Consider the following 14817-nt stretch of genomic DNA (forward strand, 5'->3'; position numbering starts at 1 on the left):
AACAAGGTTAACTGTACAAGACTGTGTGTGTGTATATGTGTGTGCATGTTTGGTTTATTAATTCCCTCCATGAAGGATTACTTGGTCAACTCTGTTGTTTCTGTACCTCTTCCCTTGGGTGTTAACTGTATGCTTGTTAATATTATAGTTGAGTGCCTGTTTGGAGGATAAATGGTGAATAACGACACACTGTCATGAATCCCAATCTGCCTCCCAAATGGAGCCCTATTCCCTATCAAGTGCATTCCTTTTGACAACATCCCTATGGTCAAAAGAAGTGGACTATATCCAGTAGGGTGACATTTGGGCCTAAGACTTACTCTGCATCCTCCAGACCTCTTTAGTCAATGAACACAATCATAAATCAATGCTCATACGCTAGCTGCTATTACAGGCTGTTCAAGGAAGCAATTTCTCATCAAGGGTTATTGTGTGTGCTGCCGTGTTGAAGCTATAATCCATTTCTACCTGCATCTAATATCACACTGCTCTTTGTGTCCAAAGCAAGTTGTGTGTGTGTCCAAAGCAAGTGTGTGTGTGTGTGTGTGTGTGTGTGTGTGTGTGTGTGTGTGTGTGTGTGTGTGTGTGTGTGTGTGTACCTCTTAAGTTACTACTAAATCATCAAGTCTAAACTTGTTTCTGTTGGTTGTAATTTGGGGACAATTCTGTCACATCTGTTTCTGCAACGCCCTCTACGGCTCATCCTGTGTCTCCTTTACCTGCCGCCACTCCACCAGTGCTCTCTCCCTCTCTCTCTATGTGTGTGTGTGATTGTGTGGGCGGAGACAGATGTGCTGGAGTCAGAGCAGATCTCCACCAGCTGCAACCTGTTCCATAATCAAGACCTCTGCAAATACTCAGCTCTGCCACTTCCACGCTGCCAGATTGTAATCTCTGCTCAGTCAGTCTACGCTTCTAGCCGTTTGTTACGGTTAGATCCTGTTGTGCAGGTTTTCTTGCCTGACGCTGTTTTCCTCTCCGCTACAGTTCCGCCCGCTCTAACTCTGGTCCCTGTGTCCAGTCCCACGTCTCGTCATCCTGCTACTCTGTGCTGGATTCTCCACTCTACTACTCCCTTGGATTCCCCTCTGGACCTGCTTACCCTGTCCCAACCCCTCTCGCTCCATCCTCAGCCTCCACACCTGGTTTCCTGAAACCCATCTGAGCTTCCCCTGGCCAGCACTCCATCTTCTCCCTGTGTTTCAATAAATACCTTGGTTACTTCATCCCAGTCTCCTCGTCTGAGTCTGCGCTTGGGTTCCCCTGTTCCACTCCGCGTAACAAATTCAGCTGTGGAAATTTACTTTATTTTAATCGTTTTTTTAATGGTCTCACAATAATCTGTTTTCTGAGGGTGTTAATGTTGTGACAACAATTTGATACTGGTGGTGTTCTAACCAAGCTGTTACCCCACTGGTTCTTTTTGTTTTGAGCAACTTGCTGTTTTGAGCCATCTGTCGTACTTCACTCACATGTGTACTACATGTTTAAAAATGAGTGAGTCAGTGAGAACAGTTGGCGCACACAGAGAGGGTCAACAACGAGCTAACGCGCATACGCACGCACACACCACATCACCTCTCCTCTGGTCCATAAAACCCCATTCGGGGTCAGGGAAGTCATGCTGAGGTTTTGTGTTTGGTGGTCTTTGTTTGTCCTCCTTGCCTGGAGCAGCAGCGGCAGCTCCCTGCTCCCTCTGTGCTGTGAGTGCCACACATGCCCTAGCGGAATCGTACACACACACACACCAACCTTAGCACACAGAAACCCTAGCGCAACGTCCCTCCTCCCATCCCTCCCATAGCGTGGCTGAGAATTCATTTCCGTGTTGAGCGACAGGTTCCTTCCCTCCCGTAGAGAGAAGCAGAAAACATATTAACACCACGTCCAATCATCTGTGGAGTACGCTTTAATCAGGCTGCTACGGGACGGCTAGGTCACACACACACACTGTTACAGCGCATCCGCCAGCCAGCCAACCCCGTAATGGTTATGAATATGTCTAATCTGTTTCAGCCGTACGCCGCTAATCTGCTTGTGGAAAATATAGAGAGCCACACGCACACATTTGTTGAGAGAGACAAAGACAGCTCTGTAAATAATGCAAATCTTCTAACAAGTTTTTTTCTGTGTTTTATTCGGCAGGAGTCTGGATTAGGTCTGACAAGGACTCTCATTGAGGATAGTCTGGATTAGGTCTGACAAGGACTCTCACTGAGAATAGTCTGGATTAGGTCTGACAAGGACTCTCATTGAGAATAGTCTGGATTATGTCTGACAAGGACTCTCATTGAGGATAGTCTGGATTAGGTCTGACAAGGACTCTCATTGAGGATAGTCTGGATTAGGTCTGACAAGGACTCTCACTGAGAATAGTCTGGATTATGTCTGACAAGGACTCTCATTGAGGATAGTTTGGATTATGTCTGACAAGGACTCTCTCTGAGAATAGTCTGGATTATGTCTGACAAGGACTCTCATTGAGGATAGTCTGGATTATGTCTGACAAGGACTCTCACTGAGAATAGTCTGGATTATGTCTGACAAGGACTCTCATTGAGGATAGTCTGGATTATTTCTGACAAGGACTCTTTTTGAGAATAGTCTGGATTAGGTCTGACAAGGACTCTCATTGAGAATAGTCTGGATTAGGTCTGACAAGGACTCTCATTGAGGATAGTCTGGATTAGGTCTGTCAAGGACTCTCATTGAGAATAGTCTGGATTAGGTCTGACAAGGACTCTCATTGAGGATAGTCTGGATTAGGTTTGACAAGGACTCTCACTGAGGATAGTCTGGATTAGGTCTGACAAGGACTCTCACTGAGAATAGTCTGGATGAGGTCTGGAAAGGACTCTCTCTGAGGATAGGTGTCATTACAGACCCTGGTTTGATTCCAGGCTGTATCAATACCGGTCGTTATTGGGAGTCCCATAGGGCGGTGCACAATTGGCCCAGCGTCGTCCGTGTTAGGGTTTGGCCGGGGTAGGCCGTCATTGTAAATAAGAATTTGTTCTTAACTGACTTGCCTAGTTAAATAATGGTAAAAAATATATATCAAATTATCTCTGAGAATTCCCGAGATGAGAATAACCAGGGCTGCCCTCTGTGCACCATAGTGCACTGAGGGATGGAGGTTAGTGAGGGTGAAGAGAGGGGGTTGGTCGGATCTCCCCCAGCCCCAGTAAACTCTCTGATCCGAGGTTGACAATATAATCCATATTAGAAGACTGGGTATGCATCACAAATTGAACCCTATTCCCTATGTAGTGCCCAGGGCCCTGGTCAAAAGTAGTGCACTATATAGGGAATAGGGTGCCATTTTGGATATCTCATCCTCTCCTCCCTCCCATGATGAAATATGAAATTACAAACGTGTTAGTGTTGTCTTTCCCTGACTGGCTGAGGGTTTAAATCCAGGCTGGATGGATTTGGTATCGTGGGGGGGGGGGGGGGGGGGGGGGGGGGTAACGTAATTATTTCCTGTGTTTGTGTGTGTGTGTGTGAGCACATGTGCGTGCGTGCATATATGTGTTTGTGCATGTTTGTGTGTGTCTGATGGTATGAGTCTCCAAACTATGGAGGAGGAGAGAGGACAAACAACAACGAAACTAGATGACGGTTAATAACACCAATAAGACAAGGTCTGTCTGGCCGAAAGCCACATCTATCATGTCTGTCTGGCTGATAGAGTGGTGTTGTAGTCAGGGCTGAGGACTCCTTTAGCTGTTCCTCTAGGCAAGATTCTGTACTTTCTTTGTGTCTAAACAGCTTTGTGATTTCACACTTTATTTATATTTATAGATGACAAACCAGTTTGTTATTACGGCACATGAACGTTAACATGTTCAAAATGGCATTACTGCAACAACAACAAAAATACACCCAGCTTTCTGAAACAGGTCGCATATCTGACTGTGTGTGTGTGTGTGTGTGTGTGTGTGTGTGTGTGTGTGTGTGTGTGTGTGTGTGTGTGTCAGTACTTTGTCCTGATGTGTTTCTCTGTGTTTTCTCCTATCCTACAGAGATCCTACAGGGTGGTGTCTATGTCGACCAGAATAAGTTCCTGTGCCACGCAGACACCATCCACTGGCAAGACATCGTCAAGAACGCCCGCGTCAGCCCTCTGGTTGTGCCAACCAATAGCAGTGTTACATGTGAGTAGCTCACCAATGGAAAACGTAGACTCATTTTCTTAACACTTTTATATGTAGCCTGGATGTCTTTTACAAGAATAAGAAGAGCCAGACTATGACCACCAATATCATAGTAACTCACCAACAAAAGAGGAAATGTCTATCCATCCAGCCACGTTCTCATACACAAATAAATTATTTCACCAATTTACCTTTATAGCTTTCACGACAATGGAGAGAGACAAACTATGTTATAAACACATGGTGACAGACGCATATAGGACAAGGCTGCCATGAACAGAATTAAGATCATAATATCTCAACATGTCACATCTAAGGGCCTGCAAAATATACCTTGCTCAACTGTGACCCTAATGAAATGACATCACAGATGTACCATATTAACCGAGAAGTGGCTACACAAGAAGTGTCAACAGCCAGAAAAGCAATCACTTATTATACGTCCCAAATTGAAACTTTTTCCTATACACTGTAGTGCCCTACTATTGACCAGAGCTCTATGGGAAGTAGTACACTATAAAGGTGATAGGGTGCCATTCGGGATACACTTAGTAACCTGAATCCGTAAAACAACAGTTCCAAGAATTGCATAATCTCTCAGTAATGCCTTTCTGTAATCAAAGAGAAGACAAGTGAACACAATTATTATTATTATTTTTTTTAATGGCACAAACATAACATCGGCCTAATCTGACGAAGGGAGTCGGGGTGGGGAGTAGCAGTGGGGGGGTTTATGTCGCCTTATGTTATTGCTCTTCTGACCTGATTTTCTCTCATTGTCCCACGAGTCTGTTTGTAACCCTTGCTCTATAGTTTCCTCATGTTTTTTGGAGTGGCTGGGTCATTGGTTGGTGATATATCTGTTGCTTTTGGTTTATTCTTTATTTATTGTATGTTTTTATTTGTTATTAATGACTAGCTGTCCTAGAACAACCTCTGGATCTGCCAACCTTCAAACACCAGCTCACAGCATTGATGATATGTCAGCATCGTCCATTTATATTGCATTCTCTTCATTGGTCTCACTCAATACTTTTGATAATCTGATTTACGCACGCACGCACGTACACACACACACACACACATACAAACAGTGCAGACACTACACATCCTTACTAAAGATCAAAGGGGGTCTGGAAACTTGTAATCCATCTTTAGACTATAATCTCCTCTATTCTTGGGGCAACTCCAGTTTTTTTTTCTGTTTTTATTGGCTCTTCAAAACAACAAAGGAATTTGAAATCGACTCCCTATCAATCCACGTATAAGCCTCTCTAGCTCTCATAGCCAAACACATAACACAGAAAGTTGTAAAGTCATTTCGTTTCGACATTTTAACCTTCAGTAGTGAAACATTATGATGCGGAGAGAAAGAGTGTGATAGTTGTACTGAAGGTCAAGGGGAATTAGAATGTAGATAGTAAGACCTTGGACACTAAAGCCTGGTTATGACATCATATACAACTCTGTGTGGGCTCAGGTATACATATATGTTACAGATAGACATGTCTTTATCTCCAGCTCCCCAGCTTACCCCATTACCATGTCTCCTCTCCTGATCAGCTTCTACTGACTGGTGTTTTTATGCTAACCTGGAACGACAGCAAAGAGGGAGGGAAATAGTGAGAGAGAGGGAGGTGTAGCAGAAGAGGCTTTCATGGTTCAGTTTGTTGCCCAGAGAGGAGAAACCTGATCAGAAGACAGTGAAGTGGTTCATATTACTGATAGATATGACTTATTTTACAATATTACTGACTTATTTTACAATATTACTGACTTATTTTACAATATTACTGATAGATATGACTTATTTTACAATATTACTGACTTATTTTACAATATTACTGACTTATTTTACAATATTACTGATAGATATGACTTATTTTACAATATTACTGACTTATTTTACAATATTACTGATATATATGACTTATTTTACAATATTACTGACTTATTTTACAATATTACTGACTTATTTTACAATATTACTGATAGATAAGACTTATTTTACAAACTTACTGACTTATTTGACAATATTACTAACTTATTTTACAATATTACTGATAGATATGACTTATTTTACAATATTACTGACTTATTTGACAATATTACTGATAGATATGACTTATTTTACAATATTACTGATATATATGACTTATTTTACAAACTTACTGACTTATTTTACAATATTGCTGATAGATATGACTTATTTTACAATATTACTGACTTATTTTACAATATTACTGACTTATTTTACAATATTACTGATAGATATGACTTATTTTACAATATTACTGACTTATTTTACAATATTACTGACTTATTTTACAATATTACTGACTTATTTTACAATATTACTGACTTATTTTACAATATTACTGACTTATTTTATATTACTGACTTATTTTACAATATTACTGATATATATGACTTATTTTACAATATTACTGACTTATTTTACAATATTACTGACTTATTTTACAATATTACTAATAGATAAGACTTATTTCACAAACGTACGGACTTATTTGACAATATTACTGACTTATTTTACAATATTACTGATAGATATGACTTATTTTACAATATTACTGACTTATTTTACAATATTACTGATAGATATGACTTATTTTACAATATTACTGACTTATTTGACAATATTACTGATAGATATGACTTATTTTACAATATTACTGATATATATGACTTATTTTACAAACTTACTGACTTATTTTACAATATTGCTGATAGATATGACTTATTTTACAATATTACTGACTTATTTTACAATATTACTGATAGATATGACTTATTTTACAATATTACTGACTTATTTTACAATATTACTGATAGATATGACTTATTTTACAATATTACTGATAGATATGACTTATTTTACAATATTACTGACTTATTTTACAATATTACTGACTTATTTTACAATATTACTGATAGATATGACTTATTTTACAATATTACTGATAGATATTACTTATTTTACAATATTACTGATAGATATGACTTATTTTACAATATTACTGACTTATTTTACAATATTACTGATAGATATGACTTATTTTACAATATTACTGATAGATATGACTTATTTACAATATTACTGATAGATATAAAAAAAAATATATATATATATATATATATATATTTATATAGCCCTTCGTACATCAGCTGATATCTCAAAGTGCTGTACAGAAACCCAGCCTAAAACCCCAAACAGCAAGCAATGCAGGTGTAGAAGCACGGTGGCTAGGAAAAACTCCCTAGAAAGGCCAAAACCTAGGAAGAAACCTAGAGAGGAACCAGGCTATGTGGGGTGGCCAGTCCTCTTCTGGCTGTGCCGGGTGGAGATTATAACAGAACATGGCCAAGATCTTCAAATGTTCATAAATGACCAGCATGGTCAAATAATAATAATCACAGACAGAACAGTTGAAACTGGAGCAGGAGCACGGCCAGGTGGACTGGAGACAGCAAGGAGTCATCATGTCCTGAGGCATGGTCCTAGGGCTCAGGTCCTCCGAGAGAGAGAAAGAGAGAAAGAGAGAATTAGAGAGAGCATACTTAAATTCACACAGGACACAGGATAGGACAGGAGAAGTACTCCAGATATAACAAACTGACCCTAGCCCCCCGACACATAAACTACTGCAGCATAAATACTGGAGGCTGAGACAGGAGGGGTCAGGAGACACTGTGGCCCCATCCGATGACACCCCCGGACAGGGCCAAACAGGAAGGATATAACCCCACCCACTTTGCCAAAGCACAGCCCCCACACCACTAGAGGGATATTTTCAACCACCAACTTACCATCCTGAGACAAGGCCGAGTATAGCCCACAAAGATCTCCGCCACAGCACAACCCAAGGGGGGGCACCAACCCAGACAGGAAGATCACATCAGTGACTCAACCCACTCAAGTGACGCACCCCTCCTAGGGACGGAATGAAAGAGCCCTAGTAAGCCAGTGACCCTGTAATAGGGTTAGAGGCAAAGAATCCCAGTGGAAAGAAGGGAACCGGCCAGGCAGAGACAGCAAGGCCGGTTCGTTGCTCCAGAGCCTTTCTGTTCACCTTCACACTGGGCCAGACTACACTCAATCATATGACCCACAGAAGAGATGAGTCTTCAGTAAAGACTTAAAGGTTGAGACTGAGTTTGTGTCTCTCACATGGGTAGGCAGACCATTCCATAAAAATGGAGCTCTATAGGAGAAAGCCCTGCCTCCAGCTGTTTGCTTAGAAATTCTAGGGACAATTAGGAGGCCTGCGTCTTGTGACCGTAGCGTACGTGTAGGTATGTACGGCAGGACCAAATCAGAGAGATAGGTAGGAGCAAGCCCATGTAATGCTTTGTAGATTAGCAGTAAAACCTTGAAATCAGCCCTTGCCTTGACAGGAAGCCAGTGTAGGGAGGCTAGCACTGGAGTAATATGATACATTTTTTTGGTTCTAGTCAGGATTCTAGCAGCCGTATTTAGCACTAACTGAAGTTTATTTAGTGCTTTATCCGGGTAGCCGGAAAGTAGAGCATTGCAGTAGTCTAACCTAGAAGTGACAAAAGCATGGATTAATTTTTCTGCATAATTTTTGGACAGAAAGTTTCAGATTTTTGCAATGTTACATAGATGGAAAAAAGCTGTCCTTGAAATGGTCTTGATATGTTCTTCAAAAGAGAGATCAGGGTCCAGAGTAACGCCGAGGTCCTTCACAGTTTTATTTGAGACGACTGTACAACCATTAAGATTGATTGTCAGATTCAACAGAAGATATCTTTGTTTCTTGAACAAGCATCTCTGTTTTGTCCGAGTTTAAAAGTAGATATGACTTATTTACAATATTACTGACTTATTTACAATATTACTGATAGATATGACTTAATTTACAATATTACTGATAGATATGACTTATTTACAATATTCCTGATAGATATGACTTATTTTACAATATTACTGATAGATATGTCTTATTTACAATATTACTGACTTATTTTACAATATTACTGATAGATATGACTTATTTACAATATTACTGACTTATTTACAATATTACTGATAGATATGACTTATTTACAATATTACTGATAGATATGACTTATTTACAATATTACTGATAGATATGACTTATTTTACAATATTACTGATAGATATGACTTATTTTACAATATTACTGATAGATATGACTTATTTACAATAATACTGATAGATATGACTTATTTACAATATTACTGATAGATATGACTTATTTACAATATTACTGATAGATATGACTTATTTTACAATATTACTGACTTATTGTACAGCATGTGTTACAATTCCTATTGAGTGAGTGAGAGTGCGAGTTAGTGATTGAGTGAGGGAGGGAGATATGGAGAGAAGGGTAGCAAAGGGCAGTTGATGGAGTCCGAGCGAGTACCAGCCCACTGGGCACACACTGGTTGAATCAATGTTGTTTCCTCGTCATTTCAATGAGATTACGTTGAACCAATGTAGAATAGACGTTGAATTGACGTCTGTGCCCAGTGGGAGGGATGGATGGATGAAAAGAGGGAGGGATGAAGAGAGGGAGAGAGGAAGGGATCTAGAGATGTCAGAGAGAGCGTCAGTCTTAAATATAATTGCTCTTAACTGAAGTGGAACAGAGACAGAGGACGCCATTCAGCACTCATCCAGCCTCACTCTGCAATTACCAAGCAGTCAATTAAGCCCTCCAAAACACAGCTAGCACTAATATAGCAGCAGAGTTTCTAGCTAGTAGCTGTTGTCGCTGACTCTCTCCCCTACAGCAGTCATTAATAAGACAACTCTAGTACAGTGCATTAAGGACACAAAACAGTAGAGTTGAACAGTGTCACTGTTGAAATCATCATAGCCTTAAGCATGCCAGTGCTTAAAAGAGGAGCTAGTAAGATGGGTGGTTTGATCATAATATCTCTGCTATGGAAAGTATTTGACTGGATAATTTACCCCCATGTCGTCCACAGGTCAGAAGTGTCACGTCTCCTGTAATGGTCGCTGCTGGGGCCCAAAGGAGGACCAGTGTCAGACCTGTGAGTACCTCCCTGCAGTCTTTCTCTCTCTTTTTCTCTCTCACTCTCTCATTCATTCGCTTTCTTTCTCCCCTGCCTCTCACCCACGACACGCAGACAGGCAGCACAGGAGTGCACTTTAACACTGCCAGCATAATTGGCTATGGCCCTGTGGCCCTCCCACAGACTCTTCTATTCTCTCTCTCTCGCGCTCTCTTTTTTTCCCTCTCTCTCGCTCTCTCTCACTCTCCTCTCCTCTCCCTCTCTCTCTATCTTCTTTTCCCCATCGTCTCCTCCTCCGGCTCATGCCCCATCTCGCCCTCCTCCACAATGCCAGATTTTAAATTCTTGCCTCCTCAGGCTTAAACAACTGTGATTTCCCATGCTACCCACTCCAATGACTGCCCTGCGTTAAGTCAAACTGTTAAACAACACACCGTCTGTTGCCTCACCTGTGAGCCAGTCTGAAGATAGCTGTGGTGTGTGAGAGGTAACCTGGGTTAGCACATAGGACTGACCATCACAAACGCTCACGCACACGCACGCATGTGCGCACATGCACACACACACACACACACACACACACACACACACACACACACACACACACACACACACACACACACACACACACACACACACACACACACACACACACACACACACACACACACACACACACACACACACACACACACACGGCACTCAGCCCAGAGGGGTGTCTCTCTCTGTCTGCGGGTGGGCGGTACCACATGGGGCTAATAACAGCACAGCGTTTAGCTTCTTAGATGTACTGCTAGTATTCTTAGATATACAGTACTGCTAGTATATTATGTCTGATATATTACTACGCCTTAGTCTCCTGCTGTGAAGGGATGTGTGTTATGTACCCTCTCCATACCTTCGTGGACAAGCACATGTTTAAGAAGATAGGGCTTGACACACACACAGTCCCTTTCTAACAGGAGAAGGTGTGCTGTAACAGTCCTGTAGTAAACACCATTAGGGTTGAGTTGAGGAAGAAGTCAAACTGCCTATAAGTTCCCTCTTCTGTCTCTAATTAATCACTCTCATGTCCTGTCTGAGTACTTCTGCCTCAGCCTGTCTGTCTGTCTGGCTGTCTGTCTATCCCAGGCCCCCATGTGCTTCTGTCACTGTACTGTACATGTCTTTAATTTCTCTCCATCTGTGTTATTCTCTCTTTTTACCCAGATTGTTCCATGTATTTCCCCTATTCTCTTTACTGTATTTTTTCTCTCATTTTACGCTCTCTTTCATCACACTCATTATCTCTCTCTCTCTCTCTCTCTCTCTCTCTCTCTCTCTCTCTCTCTCTCTCCGACTCTCTCTCACTCTCTCTCTCTCTCTCTCTCTCTCTCTCTCTCTCGCCGACTCTCTCCGACTCTCTCTCTCTCTCTCTCTCTCTCTCTCTCTCTCTCTCTCCATCTCTCTCTCTCTCTCTCTCTCTCTCTCTCTCTCTCTCTCTCTCTCTCTCTCTCTCTCTCTCTCTCTCTCTCTCTCGCTGTCTCCCTCTCTCTCTCTCCCTCTCTCTCTCTCTCCCTCCATGTCTCTCTCTCTCACTCTCTCCCTCTCTCTCTCTCTCTCTGTCTAATATTGTCACTGTTGTGTTCCCTGGCGTGCTGTCTGTGTGCTCTGCAGCTTGATCTCATTAAGATAATCAGTATGAACTCCTTCACCCAGTGACTAGTTAACAGCACGTCATCTCTCCTCACAAGATAACACTGCGTGTTTGCTCTCTTTTTGCCCTGAATCCCTCCATCATATTTTCGCATAATATGTATGTGGGGGACTACATCCCTCTATCTCCATCCCTCCATCCCTCCCTTCTATCCATCTTCTTCCATCTTTCCATCTACCCATGCATGCCTCTTCCTCCATCTCTCCATCCCTCTTCATCTCACTCCATCCCCCTCCTTCTCCCTCCATCCCTCTTCTCTCCCTCTATCCTTCTCCTTCTTTCCCGTTGATAGGGCTGGAGCATACTATGGCGCTGTGTGAGAAACTGCTAGACAAAGGACTCTCAGTATAACACTCTCACGTCAAGTACTGAATACAGAACTCCCTCATCAATATCAACCGCTGGCTGGCTGTATTATCTCCTGACATGCAGGTGCCTAAACAGGCTCCCTGGTCTACAGAACAGCCAGACACACACGCACACACACGCACACTCTCTCCCCTGACTCCACCGAGCCTACGACTGAGCCCCTCCAGAAACATGGGCCTCTGCTGCTCTATAAAAACAGACAGCTAGGCAGCGTTGATATAAGATTCAGCGCTGTGACGGATGCCCCTGTCAGCAGCCTGTTCAAATGGAAGATATTCAGCATACTTTATGAGATTGATGACTTTTTATTTGTGGTGGCTGCCTGGTTTTTAAGGCAAATAGATCAATGGCTGTGTGGCGTGTGAGCGTGCTTTCGTTCGTCAATGTGCATGTGTGGCGCCTCCTGATGAGGTCATTTGTTGAACAAAATGTATTTTTGTTAAGTAGGCCATTTCATTGCACTAACGGTGGCGAGAGGCGCATGGCAGGCGTAATGGACTGCATTGATGATACGTTAGTGAGGTGAGGAGAGGAGGACAAGGGGGAGAGGAAGGGGAGGGATTGAGTGAGAAGAGGAATAGAGGACGGCAGGAGGAGGATGTGCCGGGGAGGAGGGAAAAGAGGTGAGGAATGTGGGCAGACCAGACGGGCCAGTCTCACTGTGACAAGGTATCACCATCACCACCAACCCAAAGGGTCAGCACATCAAAGTGCTGTGCTCTACTCAGCAAGACATATTCCACAAGCATTTGCGCAATTACACAAATGGATAAATTAACAACGTCATATAGCTACATATAAAGGCAAGTGTTGATTATTGCGCAAGCACACACCCATGCATGCTCACCAACATTCATACACACACACACACACACACACACACACACACTGGAAGGTAAACCTCAGCTCGGGCATCAACACGGCCTCTGAGGAAGAAATGCTTATCTGTTAAACGTCACCCTGTATTCAGCTGTAGCTGTCAACTTGTGAGGCGGGTGGTGAGGCAGAGGCATACGACACACACACACACACACACACACACACACACACACACACACACACACACACACACACACACACACACACACACACACACACACACACACACACACACACACACACAGACAGACAGGCGTACCCATCAGTCCATCAGCAACCCATCAAGCCCATATGGCTGGACATCAACAGGACTGGTGAATGGAGTTGGAGGAGAATGATAACAGGGTTGGCGGTGGAAGCAGCACATTCAGGAGAAATAGCTGATAGCCGTTTCAATCACACTGTCAATGTCAGACAGGAAACATAGAAATTCAGCTCCATACAGCACCACAGACTGGCAGACTGTCATATGAACATCAGTCTAACAGCAGGGTATCTCTCCAAAAGACTCTTTACTCAGCTAAACTCCATATTGCCTTAGCTGAAGTCTATCGGTCTGTTTCCTGGACACAGAGGAAGCCTTGTCATATGGACTGAAATGCATGTTCAATGGAGATTCCCCGTTGAGAATGCATTTTTCGACCAGGCATAGGATTAATAAGCAATATGTGTGACTTCATTCTGCAGGAAAACATGATAGATTTAACTTTAGGGAGGCTATGTTTTCCACAAGCACTATGTTTCCTTGTTTCCTTGTTTGGATTCTAGTCAAAGTAATGCTTCTGTGATGGGAACCTGTTATATCTTGTTCTGATGCTCTTTCCCTTTTGTCTTTCTCCAGTGACTAAAACAGTGTGTGCTGAGCAGTGTGACGGTCGCTGTTTCGGACCCTGGGTCAGTAACTGCTGCCATCGCGAGTGTGCAGGAGGATGCTCCGGACCCAAGGATACGGACTGCTTCGTATGTACACACACACACTTACACGCAGGAGCATGCACACACACACTCACCCACCTGCGTGTGGACACAGACATGCATGCTCGCGCACACACACACACACACACACACACACACACACACACACACACACACACACACACACACACACACACACACACACACACACACACACACATATACATACACTTTATAAAGCTTATCGTCACAAAAGAGAAAGCTCTCCTTTCAATCACCTGTTGCCATGGTGAACAGTCTCAAACCGTCAAAGACAGAGTTTTTGATTATAGACCAGCAAGTCTATTTCTTCCTGTTCTCTTCTTGTTCTCTTCTTTAGTACATCAGAGCTTTTATCTTATCTGTGACCTTTTGTGTGAATGTGAGGTTATTTCCATTAGAGGCTATTCATACTTCCATGGAGAAGTCGCTCCTGACACAGAATCTCCCTGTTTAAACTGTCTACTTCCCAAAGGCACCGTATTCCCTCTGTGGTGCAATCCTTTTGATCAGGACCCATAGGGCTCTAGCCAAAAGTAGTTCACTACATATGGAATAGGGTGCCATTTGGGACACAGCCATCGTTCTTTGTGGGAAAGATAGATAACGTTCAAATCAAATTTTCTCCCACAATGCCTTGTGCTGTGCCCACCTCCCTTTCTTTGTTACTCTCTCTCTCTCTCTAATGTCAAGAGTGTGCAAAACTGTCATCAA

At 42.5% G+C, this 14817-nt stretch overlaps 1 protein-coding gene across 2 annotated transcripts in view; it reads left to right on the plus strand.

Moving 5' to 3' along the window:
- Positions 1–14817, plus strand: part of LOC139401320 (erb-b2 receptor tyrosine kinase 4b) — a 467727-nt gene that overhangs the window by 327296 nt on the left and 125614 nt on the right. For both annotated transcript variants that reach the window (XM_071145653.1, XM_071145654.1), the window contains exons 4-6: positions 4026–4157; positions 10158–10223; positions 13991–14109. In XM_071145653.1, coding sequence (XP_071001754.1) covers positions 4026–4157; positions 10158–10223; positions 13991–14109 — 317 coding nt within the window. The remainder of the gene's footprint in view (positions 1–4025; positions 4158–10157; positions 10224–13990; positions 14110–14817) is intronic.

This window comes from Oncorhynchus clarkii, chromosome 3, assembly GCF_045791955.1.
Source record: "Oncorhynchus clarkii lewisi isolate Uvic-CL-2024 chromosome 3, UVic_Ocla_1.0, whole genome shotgun sequence".
Lineage (NCBI taxonomy): Eukaryota > Metazoa > Chordata > Actinopteri > Salmoniformes > Salmonidae > Oncorhynchus > Oncorhynchus clarkii.